Source organism: Catharus ustulatus, chromosome 24 (assembly GCF_009819885.2).
Source record: "Catharus ustulatus isolate bCatUst1 chromosome 24, bCatUst1.pri.v2, whole genome shotgun sequence".
In the NCBI taxonomy this organism is placed as follows: Eukaryota; Metazoa; Chordata; class Aves; order Passeriformes; family Turdidae; genus Catharus; species Catharus ustulatus.
In genome coordinates, this window is record NC_046244.1 from 6,435,382 (window position 1) to 6,462,235 (window position 26,854).

Consider the following 26,854-nt stretch of genomic DNA (forward strand, 5'->3'; position numbering starts at 1 on the left):
ATCGTGGATTTCCATGGAAATCGGTTCAGGGCATGGAGTTATCCTGGATTTCCATGGAAATCGGTTCAGGCCTTGGAGTTATCCCGGATTTCCATGGAAATTGGTCCAGGGCATGGAGTTATCCCGGGTTTCCTTGGAAGTCGGTTCAGGCCATGGAGTTATCCCAGATTTCCTTGGAGTTATCCCGGATTTCCATGGAAATTGGCACGGCCTTGGAGTTATCCTGGATTTCCATGGAAATCTTCTCCTAGGAATGGCAGGGAGGATGGGAAAGCAGAAAAGGGGAGTGTGGAGGATCCCATTGCTGTGGTTATCTGGGATAAAGAGCGAGATTTCCCTGGAAATCGGCTCCTAATCCAATGTTTTGGAATGGGAAAGATGGGACAGAAGCTTCTAGAAAAGGGGAGCACAGGGAAACACGTGTCTGTGGTTATCTGGGATTTCCCTGGAAAATCCACTCCTGATCCAACAGCTTGGAGTAGGAGAGATGATGGAAAAGTGGAAAAGAGAAGGGGAACATAAGGAAACCCATCCCTGTCGTTATCTGGGATGAAGAGCAGAATATTCCATGGAAATCAGCTCCCAATCCAAATGTTTGGAGTGGGAAAGATGAGACAGGAGCCTCCAAAAGGGGGAACACAAGGAAACACATCCCTGTGGTTATCTGGGATAAAGAGCAAGATTTCCCATAGAAATCATCTCCCTGTCCAAATGTTTGGAGTGGGAACGATGTCAGGAAAAGGGAGTGAAGTCAGAACACGTGGAATTCTGCAGCCTGGAATGTTGTAAAATGTAGAACACACCTGGCCCACGCCCAGCCCTCAGCAGCAGGCTGGGGACACCTCCTCAGATTTTTTTCTTTTCTCTAAATGTTCATATTTCGTCCCAAATGCACACTTAGAATCATGGAAATGTGGAATATCCTGAGCTGGGAGGGATCCACAAGGATCAGAGTCCAGCTCATGGCCAGCCCAACAATCCCACCCTGTGTTGTTCACAAATATTTCCCAGTTCTGCCAAGATTTCTAAAACAATTCTTCCTGGAACTGAGGCTTTACCGATGAATTTCTATTTTTACATTTCCAACACATTTTTTGAGGGATGGAGGTGAAGTTTTGTGCAAACCAGGCTATGCAGTCACGGGTAGAACACACAACTCCCTGACATTTAAAATGATGATTTAAAGTGGTGATCTCAGAAACTTTTCCCAGCTTTTATGATTCTATGAATGCCAGATTTTCAACCCCTGGAACAAAACCCACATCAAGCACAAAGGAACCATTCAGTAGCTCTTGTATTTATATTTAATTGTCTTCAGAAGGGTGTGTTACAAGTGGAGGGGGATGACACGTTAATGTATTGATAAACTATGCAGGGAGTTGTGCAAACTTAACTTCTGTCCTACAGCAAGAACAAACAAAATCATCTTATTGCATGAGCAGTTCCAGGGGCTTTGCCATCCCTTCAGCACTGAGATTAATCAGTCACAGATGCACATTCCAAAGGAGGACACAAATCAGCTGAAAATCTCTTTATAGAGTTAATGAATGACTCACCTCCCTTCCATCCCTCTCTCCAACAGGGCAGCCCAAGGAAAATGCTCCAGAAAAGTGGAGATGAAGGATTCAGCTCTCAGGAGACAAAGTCAGGGATAAATGTTCCTCTCAGCTCCAGAAGAAGCTGTTTTAAGCTGTTTTAAGAAGGGTTTGTGAGGCTGCATGGGGCTCTCCAACAAACCGAGTTCCACATGTAGGACAAATAAGCAATAAATTTAAAATAGAGCAAGTGTTACTGAGGGAGGGTGTTCCCACTGATGCTGGGGGTTAGCAGAGAAGTATCTACATTTCTTTACAGCCCTAAGTCCTGAACTTTGAAACCATATGCTTGGTCACTAGATATTTATTATCAATTCGTCTTTTTTTTTCTTTTTTTTTTTTTTACAGCTCCCTATTCCAGAGTGGCTTAGAGACAGCGAGTTCAAGCCTGGGGCCAAAGGGAAACAATCAGATTTACTCTTCTCCCTTAAAAACTCTGATTTTTAAGTGTAGCTCGAGCTTAGCACTGGGTGGAAGCCCAAAATAAACACCAGAGATGTGCTGTGTGTGTTCAGGGTGCAGAGGAATGATAGTGCTGGAGACTTATTGCCTGTAATTAGACAGAGAACAGGCTAATTAATCTCCATGAGGACAGCAGGACTCCCATGTGGTGAAGAGGGATTGCAGGAATGCCAGAGCAATGCAGTGGTATGATCCAGGCAGGACCACAGAAACAACAATAAGTGCTTTAGATGGTCTTGTCTGGTTTTTCTGGGCTCTCAGCTGCTCCTTGAGCTCAGCTGAGAGCCCTGGAGGGACCTGCTGGGGAAGCACATTCCCAGGATTTTGGGGTTTCCTGCTCTCTCCCACTCCAGGTTCCCTGGCTGTTGGCAGCAGGAATGGATTTGGCCAAGTGGAATCTTTCTCTGAACGCCCTGGAGGAACAGCCAGGGCACTGAGCAGTCCTGAATGTGCTCATAAAATAAATCTGGATCCACCTTTAATAAATAGGGAACAGGCAGCAAGCAAGCAGCAGTGAGGATCCACCACTTTGCCTTCTGTTTGTTATTTGTCAGGCGTGTTTACATGAAATGGGTGCAGATTTGGCATCTTTTAGTCAGGTTGGTTGTTCCATCCAGCCAGGCCAAGCCTCAAAGCTCTGGGAGAACTTGGCTGGGGACAGGCTGGACAAGCAGGACACCCCAAGGGACAGCACAGGCTGGGAGAGGAGGGGTTTTCCTCCCCTGGCTCCTCCTTTTGGTCCTTGTCCAAGCAAGATCCTTTGCTGTGCTGGAATCAGCTCACTCCAGTCTGTCTTGCTCTCTGTGCCTGTATCCTTGGGCCTCTGTGGCTGGAAGAACACGAGGAATATAAAAATCAGTTTTAGCCACCCATTCTCCCTCACCTGAGCCAGAGATCCCACCCCTGAGGGCATTTTTACTTTCACACTGGGAGAAGTTTCACAGCTTCTGTTTGGTTTTACTCCATCCCATCAGGGATGCTTTAATGCCAGAAAACAGAAGAAAGAAATGTTGTGTTTTTATAAGTGGCTTTAATTGTTCCTGTCCCCTGCCACACTGGAAGGTAAAGTGCAACCAAGGCTTCAAATGAATTTTAAACAGCACTCCAGTGCCTGTGGCAGCTTTCAGCCGTGTTCCCACCTTTGTTAACCCAAAGTAACTCCAGGACTGTCTCCATCCATGCTTTTTTATTCCTGCCTGCAATCGACTCCACTAGGAGGAGTCTTACTCCTAAAAACGGGGGAGAGAGCTCAACTTTGGTCAGTGCCAGTTGGGAATATCCTGGTGTGATAACTACAGCCAATAGAAAGTTATCCAAAGAACAGCATCCAATCTAAGTCAAAAGGTCTACAGGTGAACTGACCAATTACACAAACTAATTTCTAACCAATTATCTTCCAAAGTGAAAGGAGAGTGACCAAATTCTTCAGGAATTCTGCTCAGCCTTGGCATCTAGGAGACCTTATCTATTAAATACGTGCCAGGGGCAGATGGTTTTGGAGGAATTGTATCATCAACAGTTGAGGATGCTCACAGCTCACCTATCTGCCTGTGCAGAGTGACCAAATTCTTAATGAATTCTGCTTAGCCTCAGTATCTAGGAGACTTTATCTATTACAGAAAGTTCCAGGGCAAATGTTTTTGGGGAAATTGTACCATCCACAGCTGAGGATGCTCACAGCTCACCTGGCTGCCTGCAGTGACCAAACTCTTAAGGAATTCTGCTCAGCCTTGGCATCTAGGATACCTTATCTATTAAATACATGACAGGGCAGATGGTTTTGGAGGAATTGTATTGCCCACAGCTGAGGATGCTCGTGGCTCACCTGTCTGCTTGTGCAGAGTGACCAAATTCTTAAGGAATTCTGCTCAGCCTTGATATCTAGGATACCTTATCTATTATAGAAGTTCCAGGGCAGATGTTTTTGGGGGAATTGTATTACCCACAGCTGAGGATGCTCTCAGCTCACCTGGCTGCCTGTGCAGTGATCAAATTTTTAAGGAATTCTGCTCAGCCTTGGTATCTGGGATACCTTATCTATTAAATAAACACCAGGGGCAAGTGATTTTGGGGGAATTGTACCATCCACAGCTGAGGATGTTCACAGCTCACCTGTCTGCCTGTGCAGTGACCAAATTCTCAAGGAATTCTACTCAGCCTTGGCATCTAGGATACCTTATCTATTATAGAAGTTCCAGGGCAGATGTTTTTGGGGGAATTGTACCATCCATATCCGAGGATGCTCACGGCTCACCTGGCTGCCTGAGCACGGTGCGGCAGAGCCGCCGGCCGGGCCGGTCACTGTACACAGGCTGCACACACACCCTGGCAGAGGTGCTGGGGGGCAGCTCAGCCAGCAGCACGCTGTGCACCTCTGGGGACACGCTGAGCACGGAGGAGCGGCCGCTGTGGCGCCGGCAGCGCACTCGATAGCCCAGCACCGGCCCGGCTGCAGCGTCCCACGAGGCTCGCACTGTGCTGGGACCCATGGCCTCGAAACGGAGGTGAGACACCTGGGAGCCTTCTGTGGAGAGAGGGGATGTGGGATGGCATGGGATTGTACAGAATTACACAGGGTGATACAGAATCATACAGAGAATCACACAGGATAATACAGGATCATACAGAATCACACAGGGTCATACATAGAATTGTACAGAATCATACAGGATAGTACAGAATTGCACAGGGTTATACATAGAATCACACAGCATCATACAGGATAATACAGAATCACACACAGAATCACACATAGAACCATACAGAATCACACAGGATCATATAGAATCACAGAATCACACAGGATCACACACAGAATCACACATAGAATCACAAAGAATTACAGATAGAATCACATAGAATCACACACAGAATCGCAGAATCACACAGGATCACAGAATCACACAGGATCACACAGAATCATGCACAGGATAGTACAGAATCACACACAGAATCAGACAGGATCACACATAGAATATTACAGGATCACACACAGAATCACACAGGATAATACAGAATGACACACAGAATCACACAGAATCACACATAGGATCGTACAGAATCAGACAGAACCACACAAAGAATCACACACAGAATCACACATAGAATCACAAAGAATTACAGGTAAAATCACATAGAATCACACACAGAATCACACAGGATAATACAGAATGACACAGAATCACAAAGAATCACATAAAGAATCACACACAGAATCACACAGAATTACACACAGAATCACAAAGAATTACAGATAGAATCACACAGAAACACAGAATCATACACAGAATCACACAGAAACTCACACAGAGAATCACACACAATCACACACACAATCACAGAATCACCAGGTTGGAAGAGCCCTCCAAGATCATCAAGTCCAACCCATGCCCTGACACCTCACCTAATCCACCTGATGGCACATCCAGAGCTGCTCCTGGAGCTTTCCCCCATCATCCCACCCCAGGGGCTGGATTCACTGACTCCTCTGCCTTCACCTCGAGGCAGGTGACACTGCAGGGACATTCCAGGGACATTCCAGGCACTCCCCTTGCTCACCTTCCTGTGTGCAAGCCTTGGCTGACAGGGATCTCTCCTTGCCAGATCTATAGACGGCGGTCACTGTCACCAGGTAGGTGGTGTTGGGTGCCAGCTGCTCCACCACGGTGCTGTTGTGCCTCCCATCCACCTCCAGCACTTTTACTGAATTTCCTGGCAGTGGCCCATAGAGCACCTGGTAGCTGGCCACGCTGTCCAGCACAGGAGCCCAGCTCACATGGAAGCTGCGAGGTCCAGACTCCGAGATGAGAACCTGAACTGGGCTGATTTCCTCTGGAAACAATGCAGAGAGGGTTTAATCAGCATTATTGTCCTGCATCATATTGGGATTCAAGGGGGTGGGATTAAAATCAACCCAGCAAATAAATGTTGATACTCAGCTCAGCCCAAAGAAAATTATTTCTCTCTTCAGAAACTGTTCTTGCATGCAGAAAATTAATATTTTGTACAAGTCCACCTTGGCTTTGCCACCCCTGCCCAGGTTTGCAGTTTGCCACCTTTTTGCATAAATCTGGGGCTATTTTCTATTTTCTGCTCCGAGTTCTTCCCCTCCCCTTCCCTCTCAAACAGAGATTTATTTCCTTTAGGTCATTCCAGCACCCTCTATCTCCACCTCCAGCTCAGGCAGGAGGCAGGGACCATGTCCTTGTCCCCAGGGAGGGATGTTCCCACTTTACCTGCCAGTGTGGTGACCCTGGTGCTCTGGGGGGGGAAGTAGTGCACGTTGGACTCAGGAATCAGAACCACCTCATAAGTGGTTTGTGGTGCAAGGTCGCTGAGCACGAGGCTGGTGTGAGCCCCAGACACCTGCAGGGTCCTCCTGCTGGCTGGCTCAGCTCCTGGGCCATACTCCAGGCTGTAGTAGCCAGTGTCCTGGGACAGCAGCTTGGGCCACAGCAGGCGGAAGCTGCTGGAGGTGACATCGGTGGCGTGGAGCCGGCTGGCTTGGAGGGCATCTGGAAAAGGGACAGTGCCAGGAATCAGGGCTGGCACCAAGGCCAGGGCGTGGCACACCTGCAGCACCGCTGCTACTGCAGTCACTGAGGGGTGCAAATCACCAAAGCACCACATTCCTGTCCGTGAAACAGCACAGAGGGTGAAGAATTCCATTTATCATTTCTCCATTTCTCCTTTTCTCCTTTTCTCAATTTCTCATTTTCTCAATTTCTCCTTTTCTCCATTTCTCGTTTTCTCCTTTTCTCCTTTTCTCCATCTCCCCATTTCTCCATTTCTCCTTTTCTCCATTTCCCCATTTCCCCATTTCTCCTTTTCCCCATTTCTCCTCTTCCCCATTTCCCCATTTCTCCATTTCCCCATTTTTCCATTTCCCATTTCTCCATTTCTCCATTTCCTCATTTCCCCATTTCCCCATTTCTCCATTCTCCTTTTATCCATTTCTCTATTTCCCCATTTTTCCTTTTCCCCATTTCTCCTTTTCCCCATTTCCCCATTTCTCCTTTTCCCCAGTTCCCCATTTCTCCATTTCTCTTTTTCTCCATTCCCCATTTCCCCATTCCCCATTTCCCCATTCCCCATTTCTCTTTTTCCCCATTCCCCATTTCCCCATTCCCCATTCCCCATTCCCCATTCCCCATTCCCCATTTCCCCATTTCCCCATTTCCCCATTCCTCATTTCCCCATTCCCCATTTCCCCATTTCCCCATTTCCCCATTCCCCATTCCCCATTCCCCATTTCCCCATTTCTCCATTTCCCCATTCCCCATTCCCCATTTCCCCATTTCTCCATTTCCCCATTTCCCATTTCCCCATTCCCCATTCCCCATTCCCCATTTCCCCATTTCCATTTCCCCATTCCCCATTCCCCATTTCCATTTCCTCATTTCCCCATTCCCCATTCCCCATTCCCCATTCCCCATTCCCCATTCCCCATTCCCCATTCCCCATTTCCCCATTTCCCCATTTCCCCATTCCTCATTTCCCCATTCCCCATTTCCCCATTTCCCCATTTCCCCATTCCCCATTCCCCATTCCCCATTTCCCCATTTCTCCATTTCCCCATTCCCCATTCCCCATTTCCCCATTTCTCCATTTCCCCATTTCCCATTTCCCCATTCCCCATTCCCCATTCCCCATTTCCCCATTTCCATTTCCCCATTCCCCATTCCCCATTTCCATTTCCTCATTTCCCCATTCCCCATTCCCCATTCCCCATTCCCCATTTCCCATTCCCCATTCCCCATTCCCCATTCCCCATTTCCCCATTTCCATTTCCCCATTCCCCATTCCCCATTCCCCATTTTCTCCATTTCCCCATTCCCCATTCCCCATTTTCTCTTTTTCCCCATTCCCCATTCCCCATTCCCCATTCCCCATTCCCCATTTCCCCATTCCCCATTTCCCCATTCCCCATTTCCCCATTTCTCTTGTTCCCCATTCCCCATTCCCCATTTCCCCATTCCCCATTCCCCATTCCCCATTCCCCATTCCCCATTTCCCCATTTCCCCATTTCCCCATTCCCCATTCCTCATTTCCCCATTCCCCATTTCCCCATTTCCCCATTTCCCCATTCCCCATTCCCCATTCCCCTTTCCTCCCTGCAGTTCCCAGTGCCCAGGAATGAGGGGCAGCCCTGGCACTGCCCAGCCCTGCTGATCCAGCTGGACTCAGCCCAGCTGAGGTCACAGCCTGCACAGAGCTCCCTTGTTTGGTGACATTCAACACTCAGAGCCCTCTTGTGCCACCTCACCTCTCCCTGCCCCTGCACAGAGCCTTCTCTTTGAGCCTTGTGCTACCTTGGAGCTCCAGACCCCAAATGCCAGGCACAAATAAATCCTTTTGTGATGCTGGGCAGCTCCCCCAGCTCCCTCTGCTGCTTGACCCTTGTGACATGCGTGGCTTTCTGAGCCCATTTTGGGCAGAATTCCGCTGTTCCCTGACCTTCCAGAGGGGCAGAAACACACAGGACATTGTTTCTGGCTCCAGGGAAGTGGCACAGGAAGATGTGGAGATGCTTTTCTGTTTTTAAAGGATTTTAAAGAGCACCCTGAGCCTTGAAGGGCTCCTAAGTCCTTATAAAAGAAACTTGCTAAATCTGTATAAAAGAATCTTGCTAAATCCTTATAAAAGAACCTTCCAGCTCATGCTCAGACACACTCCAGGTAGTTCTCACTGCACAGAGGTAAAGGGAGGCACAAAACCTGCAGGATGGGTTGATTTGCACTCCCAGACTTCGCCAGGAGAGGACCAGCTCTCCTCCTCTGAGCTGCTCCGAGGCTCTGCCAACATCCCTGTACCAAATAAAACAGCCTCAGTTTTTCCTCTGAGCTGTTCCCTGGCTCTTCCGGGCAGGCAGGAACATTTCCCTGCTCTGTGCCCTGCCCATCCCATCCCATCCCATCCCATCCCATCCCACCCCATCCCAGCACTCCACCCACAGTCCTGGGGCACTGCACCCTTCTGTGAGCCCCACAAACAGCAGGAGCCAAGCCACGAAGGAACAGGGAGCACAGGAAAGGCCTCAGTCCTGCCAAAAATCCTGCCAAAAGCTCAGGGAATGGAAATCAGTGAGCCTGGGGGCAGGGACACTGTGAATAAAGGGAGCAGACCAAAGCACAGGGGGCAGGAGCCCCCAGCAAACAGCTCTGCCCCTTGCTGCCAGACCCCAGATGCCTTCAGCATATAAAGAAGGCAATAAACCACAAAAAAATCAATGTCCAAATGTGTTTCCCAGTCCCTCTGTTCCCATAAATATCCTGTCCTGGACCCAGCCTAGTGGCACTCAGACAGCTGTGACACTTTCCCTCCTGCCTCTTGGTGATCCAAACAGCACCCTGCAGTTTGTTGGCATCCCCTGGGCTCTGCAGAGATCAGGATCAGACTTGCAGGAATGCTGCTGGTTCGTGAGGAGGGTGAGAAATGCAGCCAGGCAGGAGAAGCTGGGCTGAGCTGGGGCTGAGGAGCTGCAAATGGAATTTGGGACAAATTCTGTTGATATGAGTGGGGAAAGTTCTGATCCTGGGAGGGGGGACAACACTTCTCCACCTCCAGGGTGGGCTGAGATCACTGCCTGTGCTGACTCAGCTCCAGTGAGACCACCCAAAGCCTTCCCTGCAGCAGGAGTTACCCAGGACCTTGGTTTGGGTCAGAAATGCATTGTCCTGAGCTGATTGTCCTGATCCTGCAAAGCCTGGCTCAGGAGGTGATGCCAAGGCTGGAACTGAGTCAGCAGCTCCAGCTCAGCAGGGCTGAGCACAGAACAAGTGGCTGCAGGCACAGGGGCTGATGTCAGCTCAGAGGAATTCCTTGGATTCACAGCTCTGGGGGTGCTTCCTCAGGAGAGGAGCCCCAAATTCCACAATTTGGGCACATCTGAGATGCTGCAGAAGGAACCTGAGCTCCTGCACAGCCTGAGAGCCTTCCCTTGCTGCTGGGAAAGGGTGGAGGTGCCTGGCAGGATCCAGCTGTGCCTGCCAGGATCCAGCTGTGCCTGCCAGGCTCCAGCTGTGCCAGCTGTGCCACGGCCAGGCTGGCTGGGAGCTGCATTCTGCAGATTTCTGCCAAGGGCTGAGGAAAAACAGGCAGTGGACAAAAAAAAAATAATAAAAAATAGGCAGTGGACACACCCAGCCATGCACAGTCCCTGTCCTGCACCCTCCTCAGAGCTGCTCCAGCTCCTCCACATCTCAGGGATCTCTCCTGAGAGCAGATTGAGGCTCCTCAGCCCACCTGGGGCACAGCAGCTTGGCAGGAGCCCCTGAGCTGGAATATCAGTGGAGCAGGCACGAAAAACCCATTCCTGGAAAGGAGGTGGAAGGAGGGAGCAGCTCTTGACAAGGCTTGTTTGTGCCTCTACAAAAGCCTCCGCTGATTTTAATTTTTTATTTTTTTTTTTAACATAGCAGGAGATGAAGATAAGAGAGCAGTGAAAATTAAACCAGTCTGGGCCACTCCAGAGTTGGAAAGGTTTAATTGCTGCCTGCCAGGATCCTGTGTGTCCCTGCTGTCCCAGGAGGGGCTGCCTCCTCCAGGTAGGGAGCAGTGGACTTTAGTGGCTTTATTAAGGTGAAATCAAGTGATGTGACCAAAGTCTGGCACTTTACAACCCCTGGGTTCAGGTGGGAATCTCACCTTCCATTAAAATCCCAGCCCAGCAGCTCTCAGCCCTGCTGGATGCTGCCCCCAGGCACTGCAGTTGTCACCTCTGCAGATTTTTTATGATCTCCTGCGCTGCAGATTTCTAATTTTTGGGATGGTGTTTTGTATAACCTGGATTCAGGATGCAGCAGAAAATAAATAAGCACTGAAATAAAATACCTGGGGGTCTGTGGGGTGGCTGGGACAGGAGGGCTGTTGTTTTTTGGGGTTTTTTTTTAAATGATTTTGATTTGGAACAGGGAGGAATTGCTACACACCAAGGGTTCTGTGGAAAGGGTTACTGGGGCAGCAAAGCCACCTCCAACCCACCTCACACAGCAGAAATCAAACAAGGAATGAAATCAGGATTTCCAATGGAGAGAGAACCTCCAGAAAAATCTCTGTGAACTCTGCAGAGTCACAGCAGCTCCCTCAGCATTCCAAACAAATCCAGAGGCTGAGACAAAGCCCAGGGGCAGCTGGCAGTGCCCTTGCCTTGCAAAGCCTGTCCTGAGGCCCAGATCATGGAATTTAATTTCCTCAGAGCCTTTCCTGGATGCTCTGAAATCCTGGAGTGGTGAAAACTCCAACCTGCTGCCTGTTCCCTCTGCCAGGCACCACGAAACCCCCGGGGCTGTTCTGGCAAAGCTTGTGCTGGCCAAGTCAGCCCATGGATCTGGGGGGTGTGGAACAGGCTGGGACAGGGATTTATGGAACAAAAACATTCCTTTCCCATGGTCTCAATGCTGACAGCAGGCACCTTTAATTGTATTTTGTAAGAGAACAACTGCAGGAGTTGGAGGTGTGAATTTAGGGAGTCAGATCTGTCCTAGAAAGAGCTGACAGGACCAAATCCTTGCCAGGGACACAAATCCCTGCCAGGGACACAAATCCCATTTTGGATGTGCTCAACACATTGGTGTTCCTCCATCAGCTGGCACAGAGGGAATGTTGGAGAGGGGAAAAAATAAAAATTCAACCTGGGAGTGAAAATCAACTCAAGGGGCTCAGGCAATCTTTGCTGTTTGGGAAACCTCTGGTTAACAGCCTGTGCAGGTGGGGGAATTTTTGGGCTTGTGCAGATGCCTGACCTGCGTGACTCATTCCAAAGACTTGTGGGGTTTGAAGGAATTCAGATATTTCACTGCCTGAGTTCCTCATTCCCAGCTGAACTCCTCACAAGTTCATCTCACCAAAGGGGATTTGTCCCACTCAGTCAAATATTCCAAGGGGAAATGTTTGTCCCAGACCTCCCTATTTCTGTTTGTTGTTTTGGTGCTCCTCATTAGTTTTATTTTTTTGGGGACATGGGTATTTACATGACAGTAAATTTATTTTACAGGCACATTTTTTTTATTTGAGTGGTAATGTTTTTTTACTTGCCAGCAGCTCAGATTGTTGTTGGGTTTTTTTTACCTTGTTAACTAGGTTTTTTTTACTTTTTTAGTTAACTTTATAGAGCATTGGTTACTATTTATGAATTGGTGTAAAGATAGAGTTTTGGTTACTTTTTTTTGGTAATGTTTTGGGTCAGCTGAACAGCTTTGAGTTCAGCAAGTTGACCAGACTTCACCTTAATTCATCTGATTCATTTTAATTCACTTAATTCACCTGATTTCACCTTAATAAAGCCACTAAAGTCCAATATTCCCACTATTCCAAGGGAAAATATTAATCCCAGAGCTCTTAGAAGCCTTGTCCTGGGGACAAACCCCTCCAGTTCCTTGGGTCGCGACGAGATTTTGGGAAGAATCTCCCAAATTCAACCAAACCCCCATCCACCTTAAACCCTGCTGCCAAGCCCAGCCTACCTAGAATGCCATCCCTGAGCTCCTTGGTGATAATTGGTGTAAAGGTAGAGTTTTGGTTACTTTTGTTTTAAGTAATGTTTAGGGTCAGCTGAACAGCTTTGAGTTCAGCAAGTTGACCAGACTTCACCTTAACTCACCTGCTTCATTTTAATTCACTTAATTCACCTGATTTCACCTTAATAAAGCCACTAAGGTCCACTATTCCCACTATTCCAGCGGAAAATATTAATCCCAGAGCTCTTAGAAGCTTTGATCTATACTTGACCTATGGACAAACCCCTCCAGTTCTTTGAGTCACGATGAGATTTTGGAGGATTTTCCCAAATTCAACCAAACTCCCACCCACCTTAAACCCTGCTGCCAAGCCCAGCCTACCTAGGATGCCATCCCTGAGCTCCTTGGTGATGATGGGCAGGTCATCCACGTCCACAAAGTGCAGGTGTGTGTCCGAGGGCTGGCTGGCAGCAGCTGAGAGCTGCAGGAAGTTTCCGCGGCCGGTGCTGACGATGAACACGGTGACCCCCATGTCCTTGAGCAGCTGCATGGGCTCCGAGATGTCATCGCTGGAGAAGCCATCTGTCACCCACAGCAGCACCTTGGGCACGTCTGGCCTGGCCCCAGCCTCGCCACTGAAGAGTTTTTCTTTGGCAAAGGACAGAGCTTTGCCCGTGTTGGTGTCGCCCATGAGCTGCCGCGTGCCCCTGATGGCTTTTCTCAGGGTGGCACCGCTCAGGTACTGGTCAAACGGGAACTCCATGGTGGGGGTGGTGCTGATGTGGATGATGCTGGTCTGGACATCCCCAGGGCCAAAGGTGAAAGGGTGTAAAAGGTCCCACATGAATTCCTTGACCCTGGAGAACTCATAGTGGGAGACGCTGGCAGAGCTGTCGAGCAGGAGGAGGAGATCACCCTTGGTGTTGGAGATGGATGGCTGGGGTTCTGGAAGGGGAAAAAGAAGGAACAGAATCAGTGGAGTGGTGTGAACATAAAACCTGCTGGGAGAGCTTGAGCAGGAGGAGGAGATCACCCTTGGTGTTGGAGATGGATGGCTGAGGTTCTGGAAGGGGAAAAAAGAAGGAACAGCATCAGTGGAGTGGTGTGAACACAAATCCTGCACAGAGATCTGCTGGGAGAGCTTGAGCAGGAGGAGGAGATCACCATTGGTGTTGGAGATGGATGGATGGGGTTCTGGAAAGGGAAAAGAAGGAACAGAATCAGTGGAGTGGTGTGAACACAAATCCTGCTGGGAGAGCTTGAGCAGGAGGAGGAGATCACCACTGGTGTTGGAGATGGATGGCTGGGGTTCTGGGAGGGAAAGAGAAAGAACAGCATCAGTGGAGTGGTGTGAACATAAAACCTGCTGGGAGAGCTTGAGCAGGAGGAGGAGATCACCATTGGTGTTGGAGATGGATGGATGGGATTCTGGAAGGGAAAAAGGAGGAACAGCATCAGTGGAGTGGTGTGAGCACAAATCCTGCACAGGTATTAGTGTACAAACACCATCACAGGATGATTATCTGCAGATGCTTTTATTGCAGAGCTCTGGGAATCAGGGGTACAAACCCAAATCTGACTCCACATGGGTTCCAGAGGGACAGGTTTGTATACCCTATATATTATTTATTAAACCCATATTGTTCTATTGTATACATTAATCTTATCCAAGCATGGATCCTTGTGATTTCCATCAGGTCCCCAAACATCCTTTCTCATGATTCTTGTTACTATTAAACAATAATATACTCAATTTACCAAACAATTATTACATTTAACAATCACATTATTTATCACATGATGATTACCCAGGTGCAGTTTCACATGATCTGATAAAGACAAAACCCAACATTCATTCCCAGGCCTGGTTCCCTTTCCCAGCCCTACCAGACCCAACCTTTCTTTCCACCCCCTGAATCTGTTTTATACAATTCCCATGATTTTAGAAACATTTTTAACCCTGCTGGGAGAGCTTGGTCATCTTGTGCCAAATGCCAGGATCCAGGGAGAGGGGCTGGCTGTGAGAGATCACAGAGATCACAGAGATCACAGAGATCACAGGGATCACAAGAGATCAGAGATATCAGAGATCACAGAGATCACAGATATCACAAGAGATCACAGAGATCACAAGAAATCACAGGGATCACAGGGATCACAGAGATCACAGGGATCACAGGGATCACAAGAGATCACAGAGATCACAAGAGATCACAGAGATCACAGGGATCACAGAGATCACAGGGATCACAGGGATCACAGAGATCACAAGAGATCACAGAGATCACAGAAATCACAGAGATCACAGAGATCTCCTGGAACAGCAGGAGACACCAGGCAGAGCATCCAGAAATGGAGAAAGTCAAATTTACCTGGGAGTGACAGGGAGAGGGGATGGCTTCACACTGACAGGGAGGAGGCTGAGATGGGATATTGGGAAGAAATTCTGGCACAGGGTGCCCAGAGAAGCTGTGGCTCCCCCTGGAATTGTCCCAGGCCAGGTTGGATAAAGCTTGGAGCAGTGGAAGGTGTCCCTGCCATGGAATGAGATGGGATTAAAGGATTTAAGGTCCCTCCCAGCCCCAACCATTCCCTGATTCTGTGCCCAGCCTGGAGAGATCCTGCACCCAGCTGGACCCTGGCCAGTTCTGTGTGACCCAGCACAGCCACAGCCACTCCCTGCAGTGCCCTGGTGCTCAGAAAATGAAAATGAACTCCAGGAATCACCAAACCACCCAGCAGAGCTGAGCTGTGACCCCACAGGTCCCTGGATCCCAGAAGTCCCAGTGGAATTCCAGCAGGTCAAGGAGGCTTGGAAGGAGCCCAAGGCACAGGTTTGGCTGGCAGGACACAGGGACAGACCCTGGCAAGGCAGGGCTGCTCTTCCCCTCTGCTCCTCACAGCTCTGAGGAGCGTCCCTCGCTTCCCAGATGTTGCAAGAAGCAGCTGGAAAAGCGTCTGGGATCCCTGGCAGGGCAGGGATCAATGGCCAGAGGACGTTCTGCAGCAGTAAACAACAGGGTCATGTGCACAAGCACGGGGAGGGAGCTGGGAATTCACCCAAGGGAGCAGAAATCCCATTGCTGCCAGAGCTACCTGCGTGGGGAACAGCTGGGTGAGCTCAGGGTGACACCAGGGACAAAGGGGGGTCACAGATGTGTCCTTATGTGTGAGACCCCAAAAGAACAAAGGTTTGGAGAGTCAGAACTGTGCCTTTCTGTGTGAAACACCAAAAGAACAGAGGGGAGACACAGCTGTGTCCTTCTCTGTGAGACCCCAGAAGAATAAAGGTTTGGGGAGTCACAGCTGTGTCCTTCTGTGTGAAACCCCAAAAGAACAGAGATTTGGGGGGTCACAGCTGTGTCCTTTTGTATGAAATCCCAAAAGAACAAAGGGGAGTCAGAGTTGTGTCCTTCTCTGTGAAACCCCAAAAGAACAGAGGTTTGGGGGGGTCACAGCCCTGTCCTTCTATTGAAACCCCAAAAGAACAAAGGGGAGTCACAGCCCTGTTCTTTTGTGTGAAACCCCAAAATAACAAAGGTTTGGGGAGTCAGAGCCCTGTCCTGTGTGAAACCCCAAAGGAATAGAGGTTTGGGGAGTCAGAGCTGTGTCCTTCTGTGTGAAACCCCAAAAGAACAAAGAGGGGTCACAGCCCTGTCCTTCTGTGTGAGACCCCAAAGGAACAGAGATTTAGGGTGTCACAGCTGTGTCCTTCTGTTTGAAACCCCAAAGGAACAAAGGTTTGGAGAGTCAGAGCTGTGTCTTTCTGTGTGAAACCCCAAAAGAATAAAGGTTTGGGGGTCACAGCTGTGTCCTTCTGTGTGAGACCCCAAAATAACAAAGGGGAGTCACAGCCCTGTTCTGTGTGAAACCCCAAAAGAACAAAGGTTTGGGGAGTCAGAGCCCTGTCCTGTGTGAAACCCCAAAAAAAGGGGAGTCAGAGTTGTGTCCTTATGTGTGAAACCCCAAAAGAACAAAGGGGAGTCACAGCCCTGTTCTTTTGTGTGAAACCCCTAAAGAATAAAGGTTTGGGGGGTCAGAGCCCTGTCCTGTGTGAGACTCCAAAAGAACAAAGGTTTGGAGAGTCAGAGTTGTGTCCTTCTGTGTGAGACCCCAAAAGAACAAAGGGGAGTCAAAACTGTGTCCTTCTGCGCGAAACACCAAAATAGCAAAGGTTTGGGGGGGTCACAGCCCTGTCCTTATGTGCAAAACCCCAAAAGAACAAAGGTTTGGGGAGTCACAGCTGTGTCCTTTTGCGTGAAACCCCAAAAGAACAAAGGGGAGTCACAGCCCTGTCCTTCTGTTTCTGAGACGGAAACAAATTCCTCCAATTCGCCAGAAAGAATCCATTAAAAAAAAAAATAAAGAAATAAACGGAGACCAAGGCTGTCCCCCCATCAGCAAGCGAGCAGATACTCCAGGCTCTCAATTCTCTCATCCTTGCTGCTGCTCCCTGTCCCGCATCCAGCACAAACATGCCATCTGTGCCAGAGGTGGGGCTGCCACTTTCCTACCAGCAAATCCCCGTTACGCAAGCAGCTGCTGCTCTCAGCCTTTGGACAGGTGCCAGGTGAGGATTTCACATTTTTCAGGGGGGGTTTGGAAGGAGAGGGGCATCCGTGAGCACCTCCCTGGGTGCTGGAGTGTCAGGGATAATTGTGGCAGTGGTCACTGTGGTCACTGTGGTCACTCCCTGCGTGATGCCCGGTCAGTGCTCTGAGCTCAGGAGTGTTTTGGAGGGCTGGAGATGGGAGCAGGATGTCACTATGGAAACACAAACGCTGCCTGCTGGCTTTTCCAGCCGGAGAACAGCTGGAACAGCCAGGCTCGCCCGTGATGCTGACAGGAGACATCCGCTGGAGGAGCTCCCCACGCTCTCAGCTGGGAGCTGAACACGCTCCACACGCCTGATTTACACAGCCCTGGAGCTCGTGGGGCTCACTCACAGCCAAGAAGGATCATGTCCTGTCTGGGTTAACTGGCTTTGACATCCCACGTTTGTCTTCTCTCGCTGCTTGGCCACGCAAGGAGAAAATTCTGCTGTGAGAGGAGGGGAGGAACGCGGGCTGAGCTTCCCTGTGGCCCCTCTGGAGCACAGTGAGAGGCAGGAGGAGGAAGGCACCACCTCTGCCTGGCAGAGAATTCTCCCCCCAAACCATCCAGGAGGGGTTTGACACTTCAAACCACAGCAGAGAGCCCGTGGGAGATGGGGAGGGCACTGCTGAGCTTCACTGATGGAGGGCTGACATCCTCCAAGCACGAAAGAATTGTGTTGTAAAAGCCTTCAGCTCCTCTGTGGCACGGAGTTCAGGCTGGGAAATGGCCCTTCAGACAAATCCCAACAGCAGGAGGACAGCTGGGCTGCCATCTCATGATCTTTCCACAAATTTCACTCTCTCTGCTGTTCTGGGCTCATGGAATTATGTCAGAGGTCAGCAAGTGCAGGTCCCCCACAAAGAGTGCATGGAGGGGCCATGTCTTTATTGTCACTCACAACAGCAACATCCCCATCATTTTCTGCTGAAGGCAGCCCAGGAAATGACAATCAAATTCCATTTATCCAAGCCCAAACCATCAAAAGGCTGCACTGCACGTGGATGCAGCTGAGCTCTGAATCTGGACCCAAAGAGGGAAGTGGGGATTGGTCACGGTCTGCCTTGAGTTTGTGCAGGAATCCAAAACCCATTGTCCAGAACAACCCAAACCCATTGTCCAGAACAACCCAAAACCCATTGTCCAGGGCAACCCAAAACCATTGTCCAGAATAACCCAAAACCCATTGTCCAGGGCAACCCAAAACCATTGTCCAGGACAATCCAAACCCCACTGTCCAGGACAACCCAAACCCCATTGTCCAGGACAACCCAAAACTCATTGTCCAGGACAACCCAAACCCATTGTCCAGGGCAATCCAGTGCCCATTGTCCAGGATAATTCAAAATCTGTTTTCCAGAACAATCCAAAATCTGTTATCCAGGACAATCCAGAACCCACTGTCCAGAACAATGTACTGCACATCCCAAACACTGCACATCCCAAACACTGCACATCCCAAACAAACACAGCTCACCCCAAACACTATTCATCTCAAACACTGCACATCCTAAACATCCCAAACACTGCAGATCCCAAAGAACATGTCCCAAACACAGCACATCCCAAACAAACACAGCTCATCCCAATCACAGCTCATCCCAAATACAGCCCACCCCAAACACAGCTCATCCCAAACCGAGCTCATCCCAAACCCAGCTCATCCCAAACATCCCAAACACTGCTCATCCCAAACACAGCTCATCCCAAACGCTGCACATCCCAAACACAGCTCGTGCCAATCATCCCAATCATCCCAAACACAGCTCATCCCAAACACAGCTCATCCCCAGCTCATCCCAAAAACACTCCACATCCCAAACACTGCACATCCCAAACAAACACAGCTCATCCCAATCATCCCAAACACAGCTCATCCCAATCATCCCAAGTACTGCACATCCCAAACAAACACTTCACATCCCAAACACTGTACATCCCAAACACAGCTCATCCCAAACACAGCACATCTCAAGCAGCTCATCCCAACACAGCTCATCCCCAGCTCATCCCAAAAACACTCCACATCCCAAACACTGCACAACCCAAACCCAGCTCATCCCAAACAAACACTTCACATCCCAAACACAGCTCATCCCAAACACAGCTCATCCCAAACACAGCTCATCCCCAGCTCATCCCAAACATTGCCCACCCCACACACAGCTCATCCCACCCACACTGTGCCTCTGGAGCAGCACAACCCCTCTGGAATGCCGTGGCTGGCTCTGTCACCCACTCTGAAGGGCTGAGCATTGTTCAGAGCCTGGGTTGGGGACATGCCACAGCCACATGCCACAGGGCAGCAGGGCGGCAGGACAATGGGAATTGCTGCTGCCCGGGGATGTTTGGAGTGCTGGGACAAAGCCAGGAGCTGCAGCAGCACTGCTGCCCCAGCTGGGACACAGGGGACAGGACCTGAGGGACAGGACCTGAGGGACAGAGCCTGAGGGACACCAGGGGACAGAACCTGAGGGACAGAACCTGAGGGATGGAACCCTGAGGGACACCAGGGGACAGAACCTGAGGGACAGAACCTGAGGGACACCAGGGGACAGAACCTGAGGGACAGAACCTGAGGGACACCAAGGGACAGAACCCAGAGGGACAGAACCCAGCCTGGGACACCAGGGGACAGAACAAGAGGGACAGAACCTGTGGGACAGAATGTGAGGGACAGAATGTGAGGGACAGAACCCAGAGGGACAGAACCCAGAGGGACAGAACCCAGGCTGGGACACTGAAGGACAGAACCCAAGGGACAGAATCCAAAGGGACAGAGCCCAGAGGGACAGAACCCAGCCTGGGACAGAACCTGGGGGACAGAACCTGAGGGACACCAAGGGACAGAACCTGAGGGACAGCACACAAGGGACAGAATCCAAAAGGTCAGAACCCAGAGGGACAGAACCCAGAGGGAGAAGAACCCAGCTTGGGACACCAAGGGACAGAACCCAGCACCCTGAGAAGGATCTGAGCCACATCTGAGCCACCGAGGGACAGAGCCGAGAGGGACAGAACCTGAGGGACAGAGCCCAGAGGGACAGAACCCAGAGGGACAGAATCCAGCCTGGGACAGCAAGGGACAGAACCTGAGGGACAGAATCCAGAGGGACAGAACCCAGAGGGACAGAACCCAGAACTTTGGGACACTAAAGGACAGAACCCAAAGGACAGAGGCCAGCCTGGGACACTGAAGAACAGAACCTGAAGGACAGAATCCAGAGGGACAGAATCCAAAGGGACAGAACCCATAGGGACAGAAGCCAGCACTTTGGGACACTGAAGAACAGAACCCAGAGGGACAGAGCCCAGAGGGACAGAAGCCAGAACTTTGGGACACTAAAGGACAGAAGCCAAGGGACAGAAGCCATCCTGGGACACTGAAGGACAAAACCCAAGGGACAGAAGCCACCACTTTGGGACAATGAAGAACAGAACTGGAGGGACAGACCCCAGCACTTTGGGACACTAAAGGACAGAAGCCAAGGGACAGAAGCCATCCTGGGAGGGCTCTGCACCTCTCTGTGTGCCCAGCACAGCCAGTCCCAGCTGCTCTGTCCCAGGAGCTCCTGGCCAGGCACCCCTGAGCTTCTCCCTCTCATTTCCCACGGACTGCAGTGAGAACCAAACCCAGAACACAGAACCTGCTCCACCCTGGGCACAGGGCAGGACACCAGGGATTGCAGCAGCTCAGCCTCCACCATGTGGGATGAGTCCCTGGCCAGGTCCAGCAGTGACACATCCCCCTCTGCACGTCCCCTTCCCCGCTGCCAGCCCTGCAGCACTGACCCATTTTCATTTTCCACCGGCAGTGTCCAAGAGAAAGCGTTTTAGAGCGGAGCTGTGAGGATTGAATTACAGGGATCAGCAGGAGAACACAGTGTTAATCACTGCCTCGACTCCTCTCAGTGCCTGTCCTCAAGTCCAAGACTTTTTCCACATGATTTACTCTTAACCCTGCAAATTTCTGCAGCAATTTCCTCTTCCCCGCCGCAAACAAACTCCACAAAAGCTTCTCTCTAAGGGCAATCGCAGACAGGTCTGTTTGGTTTTGTACACAAAGTACAACCAAGCACCTAAAGCAGGATTAAAGCAGGACCTAAAGCAGGACCTAAAGCAGGACCTAAAGCAGGACCTAAAGCAGGATTAAAGCAGGACCTAAAGCAGGACCTAAAGCAGGATCTAAAGCAGGATCTAAAGCAGGACCTAAAGCAGGACCTAAAGCAGGATTAAAGCAGGACCTAAAGCAAAGTAGGACTAAAGCAGCACCTAAAGCACACCTAAAGCAGGACCTAAAGCAGGATTAAAGCAGGACCCAAAGCAGGACCTAAAGCAAAGCAGGACCCAAAGCAGGACCCAAAGCAGGACCTAAAGCAGGACCTAAAGCTGCACCTAAAGCAGGACCCAAAGCAGCACCCAAAGCTGGACCTAAAGCTGGACCTTAAGCAGACCTAAAGCAGCACCTAAAGCAGGACCTAAAGCTGCACCTAAAGCAGGACCTAAAGCAGCACCTAGAGCAGGTCCTAAAGCAGCACCTAAAGCAGGACCTAAAGCAAAGCAGGACCTAAAGCAGCACCTAAAGCAGCACCCAAAGCTGGACCTAAAGCAGGACTAAACCAGGACCTTAAGCAGACCTAAAGCAGCACCTAAAGCAGCACATAAAGCAGGATCTAAAGCAGGACCTAAAACTGCACCTAAAGCAGGACCCAAAGCAGGACCTAAAGCAAAGCAGCACCTAAAGCAGCACCTAAAGCAGGACCTAAAGCAGCACCTAAAGCAGGACCCAAAGCAGCACCTAAAGCAGCACCTAAAGCAGCACCTAAAGCAAAGCAGCACCTAAAGCAGGACCTAAAGCTGCACCTAAAGCAAAGCAGGACCTAAAGCAGCACCTAAAGCGGCACCTAAAGCAAAGCAGGACCTAAAGCAGGACCCAAAGCAGATTTTGTTGTGCCCAGGGCTCATGGGGAGGCAGAAATGGGGCAGAGCAAGCACAGGGACGCCTTTGCCCTCCCCAGGCACTCACCTGGCTCAGGTGTGTCCTGTCCTGCAGCGAGCCGCAGCCACAGCCCAAGGGAAAGCAGCGCCTTGGCCAACATAGCAAAGTCTGATCCCGGGTTTAAACTACCTCAAATCCACGGGCTGGGCTTTGTAAAGGCAGAGCCAGAGCCTGGGATCAGTCATGGTCCGGCTGCCGCGCTCTCACTGCCATGCCTGGAGCTCTCTGTGAGTTTTGCTGGGCTGTGCTGTGAGCTGCAGCTCCTGCAGGCAATTCTGCTTCTCCTTCCTGCCCTCCCCTCCTTGCTCCTTTTAAAGCCATAAATCCATCCTGACAGGAATAGCTGGAGGAGCAGAGCTCCTGCTGCTCCCTCCACCGAGCTGAGCTCACCCCAGGAGCGCGGATTCGCTCTCTGTGTGTGCAGCTGGTTTGAAAAATAAATCCCTGGAGATAAAACTTTGGCCCTGAAGGCACTGGCAGCAGGCCAGTAACCTGAGGGGGAAAAAAAAATTAAAAATAAAATTAAAAAGGAAAGAAAAGCTGTGAGAAATCCAAAGTTCTGCTGTCTGGAATGAGCTGGAAGAATGGAAAAAACCACGTTTGTAAAGGAAAGAAAGAGTAGAAAAGGCTGCCCTGCCCTGCCCTGGGAATATTGGCTAATCTGCTGGGAGGAGCGTTCCACAGCGCTGCCTCCCACGGCTGGGGGACACTCGGGGTTTGTGTCCCCTGGGAGGGGCTCTGGGGACACCAGGACAGGACAGGACAGGAGCCCTGCCCAGCTGGGAAAGGGCAGGAGCAGTGGTGGGAATACTGGGAATAAAGAAATAATGGGAATAAAGCAGTGGTGGGAGTACTGGGAATAAAGAAATAATGGGAATAAAGCAATGGTGGGAGTACTGGGAATAAAGAAATAATGGGAATAAAGCAATGGTGGGAATATTGGGAATAAAGAAATAATGGGAATAAAGCAATGGTGGGAGTACTGGGAATAAAGAAATAATGGGAATAAAGCAGTGGTGGGAATACTGGGAATAAAGAAATAATGGGAATATTGGGAATAAAGAAATAATGGGAATACTGGGAATAAAGCAATGTTGGGAATACTGGGAATAAAGCAATGGTGGGAATATTGGGAATAAAGAAATATTGAGAGTATTGGGAATAAAGCAATATTGGGAATAAAGCAATATTGGGAATACTGGGAATAAAGAAATAATGGGAATATTGGGAATAAAGCAATATTGGGAGTCTTGGGAATAAAGCAATCTTGGGAATACTGGCAATAAAGCAATGTTGGGAATAATTGGAATAAAGCAATACTGGGAATATTGGGAATAAAGCAATCTTGGGAGTATTGGGAATAAAAAAATCTTGGGAATATTAGGAATAAAGCAATCTTGGGAATATTTGGAATAAAGCAATATTTGGAATATTAGGAATAAAGCAATATTGGGAATATTTGGAATAAAGCAACATTGTCCTGCTCTCCTCACTTCTGCGTCAGCTGAGCTGACAATTCCCTTTCCCCTGGAGGTTTTTCCATGTGCTGCTTCTGGACAAGTCCAAGATGTTACCAGCAGAGGGAAAAACTGGGAAATGACATCCAGTAATGAAAAGATCCATCAATTCTCGACAGGGGGAGGGACCAGGCTGAAAAGCAGCAAAAGGGATGTTTGGGAGCTTTGGGGATTTCAGACACTGGTGAGCAATATTTCCTCCAATTTTATTTCCTCTCCCCTGGGAGCTGTAAAAAAAAAAAACTCAGCAGGAGTTAGGGGCCAAGGAGTGTTCAGAGTGGAAAAAAGCTGTGTCCAAACTCATCCACCAAATGGAAAATCAGGCTGGAGATGCAATTTAAAAAGAAGAATCAATTAAAAATCCGTGGGTTCAGAGAGTTGAGGGCATTTGTTTGTGTTCCTCTCCCAGGATTTTCCATCCCAGCCCCAGGATTTTCCATCACTCAGCCTCACCCAGGCTGGAACCAGATTTATCCCAGGTTTTTGGGGAGTGGGATATCCCTGCTCCCACTCTGAGATCCCCTCCCAGGTGGCTCCTGCATCCTGAGGCTGAAAAAAAAAAAAAAAAAAGGGTGAAAAATCTGGTGTAGGATCAGGTGGCCAAGGAGCTTCCAGGGGGAAATTACACAGAAAACAAATTCCACAGGGGAATAATCCCTGAATTTAAACAAATTCCACAGGGGAATAATCCCTGAATTTGAACAAATTCCACAGGGTAATAATCCCCAGTTTGAGCAAATCCCACAGGGTAATAAACCCCAATCTGAGCAAATCCTACAATGATCTAATTCCCCCATCTGAGCAAATCCCATACAGTAAAATTCCTCAATCTGAGCAAATCCCACATGGTAATAAACCCCCAATCTGAGCAAATCCCACAGGGTAATAATTCCTCAATTTGAACAAATCCCACATGATCTAATCCCCCAATCTGAGCAAATCCCATACAGTCAAATTCCTCAATTTTAGCAAATCCCACAGGATAATAATCCCTCAAATTTAACAAATCCCACATGGCCTAACCCCCCAAGCTGAGCAGCCCCATCCATTCCTGCTGCACAGATTCCCATCCCATCCTCCTGGACTGACCATGAGCACAGCCAAGAAAGCAAAATGTTCTCCAAAGCACTGCTGAGCTCAGGATTTTCCCAGTCCCATCCTGGTTCTCTGCTGGTGTTCCTGTCCTTGCTGGACTGTGGGAGGGCTGGAGGAGGCAGGATGGAAGGAAATATCTCCTTGTCCCCTCCTGCCCTGTCCAAGGGCTCAGATGTGCCTCTGGGAGCCCTGGCAGCCAGGCCCAGAGCAATTCCAGCCCATTGTCCTGTGTCCTGCTGCAAATCCCTGTGGTTTTCATCAGCTCACACAGATATCCAGCTGCTCCATCCTATCCCATCATATCCCATTACATCCATCATATCCCATCCTATCCCATCATATCCCATCCTATCCCATCCTATCCCATCCTATCCCATCCTATCCTATCCTATCCTATCCTATCCTATCCTATCCTATCCTATCCTATCCTATCCTATCCTATCCTATCCTATCCTATCCTATCCTATCCTATCCTATCCTATCCTATCCTATCCTATCCTGTCCTGTCCTGTCCTGTCCTGTCCTGTCCTGTCCTGTCCTGTCCTATCCTATCCTATCCTATCCTATCCTATCCTATCCTATCCTATCCTATCCTATCCTATCCCATCTCATTGATCCCGTTGATCCCATTGATCCCATTCCACTGATCCCATTGATCCCACTGATTCCATCCCATCGATCCCATTGATCCCATTGATCCCATTGATCTCATTGATCCCATTGATTACATTGATCCCATTGATCCCATTGATCCCACTGATCCCATCCCATTGATCCCATTGATCCCACTGATCCCATCCCATTGATTCCATTGATCCCATCCCATCCCATTGATCCCATTGATCCCATTGATCCCATTCTTTCCATTGATCCCATCCCATCCCATCCCATTGATCCCACTGATCCCATCCCATTGATCCCACTGATCCAATTGATCCAATTGATCCAATTGATCCCATTGATCCCATTGATTCCATTGATCCCATTGATCCAATCCCATTGATCCCATTGATCCAATCCCATTGATCCCATTGATCCCATCCCACTGATCCCATTGATCCAACTGATCCCATTGATCCCACTGATCCCACTGATCCCATTGATCCCATCGATCCAACTGATCCCATTGATTCCATTGATCCCATTGATCCCATTGATCCCATTGATCCCATCCCATTGATCCCATCCCATTGATCCCATTGATCCCATTGATCCCATTGATCCCATCCCATCCCATTGATCCCATCGATCCCATTGATCCCATTGATCCCATTGATCCCACTGATCCATCCCATTTATCCCATCCCATCCCATCGATCCCACTGATCCCATCCCATTGATCCCACTGATCCCATCCCATCCCCAGCCCCATCCCCACCCCCGCTCAGGGCTGCTGGATTCCTGGATTTGATTTCCTCCCATTACTCACTTCCCAAGGAAGTGTTGCTCATCTCACAATAATTCCCTGCTTCTTTTTTTCTTTTGCCAGATTTTCCCTGTGGATGCCTGGAGGGTCCTGCTGGGATAGGTGCAAGCAGGAAAAAGCAGCCTGGAATATAATTAGACCTTACAGGGTTTATTTTTAAACTTTACAGGAATTGGCAAATGCTGTTTCCAGCAGCCCTGGTGCCTGTGCTGATTCTTTCCTGCCCCTGGAGCCAGAGGTGTCACTCCAGCTTTGTTCAATCTCAGCTCCCCAGCACTTCTGAGCTCCCATTTTCCACCTGCCATGGATTTGGCCAAAATTCCCTCAGGGTCATCCCCTTCTCCCCATGCCAAGCTACAGAACAGCTCAGGAACAATAAATAATTATAGAAAAAAAAATTAAAAAATAAATAAAACCACCAGCAACCAACCAAGCACATTTTGATTGTGACACTGCTCAGGTATTTCACAGAGCCTGAGGAGGTTTTGCTGCAGCTGCTGTGACATTCAGGGAATGTAAACAACCCCCAGTTTCTGAAGAGATGCAACATCCTCTTCTGTGGGACAAAATTCCTGCAGCTGGGACAAACAGGCTGTTGGGAACACAGCCTTGCTGGAGCTCCACACAGGCGGGTTTGTTTGCAGGGGATCTATAAATGGCAGTTTGGAAATTCCCCGTTTGGAAAGGAAGCAGAGCAGCTTTAGGGGGG

General features: G+C 49.4%; 1 protein-coding gene across 1 annotated transcript; it reads right to left on the bottom strand.

Annotated features, from left to right (window-relative positions):
- Window positions 1–1,286: 1,286 nt before the first annotated feature.
- VWA1 (von Willebrand factor A domain containing 1) lies at window positions 1,287–22,797 on the bottom strand. The gene is made up of 6 exons (XM_033079721.1): window positions 22,135–22,797; window positions 12,897–13,460; window positions 6,293–6,571; window positions 5,616–5,888; window positions 4,312–4,581; window positions 1,287–2,886 (listed from the first exon to the last, which is right to left on the bottom strand). Exons 1-6 carry the CDS (start codon window positions 22,205–22,207, stop codon window positions 2,837–2,839), a joined length of 1,509 nt encoding a protein of 502 aa, XP_032935612.1. The 5' UTR covers window positions 22,208–22,797; the 3' UTR covers window positions 1,287–2,836.
- Window positions 22,798–26,854: the final 4,057 nt, after the last annotated feature.

Coding starts and splice junctions, on each gene's coding strand:
- VWA1 (XM_033079721.1), bottom strand. CDS start 22,207: ATGTTGGCCAAGGCGCTGCTTTCCCTTGGGCTGTGGCTGCGGCTCGCT. Junction 13,461..22,134: donor ACAGGACACACCTGAGCCAG/GTGAGTGCCTGG, acceptor TTCCCCTTCCAG/AACCCCAGCCATCCATCTCC. Junction 6,572..12,896: donor GCTCAGGGATGGCATCCTAG/GTAGGCTGGGCT, acceptor TCCCTTTTCCAG/ATGCCCTCCAAGCCAGCCGG.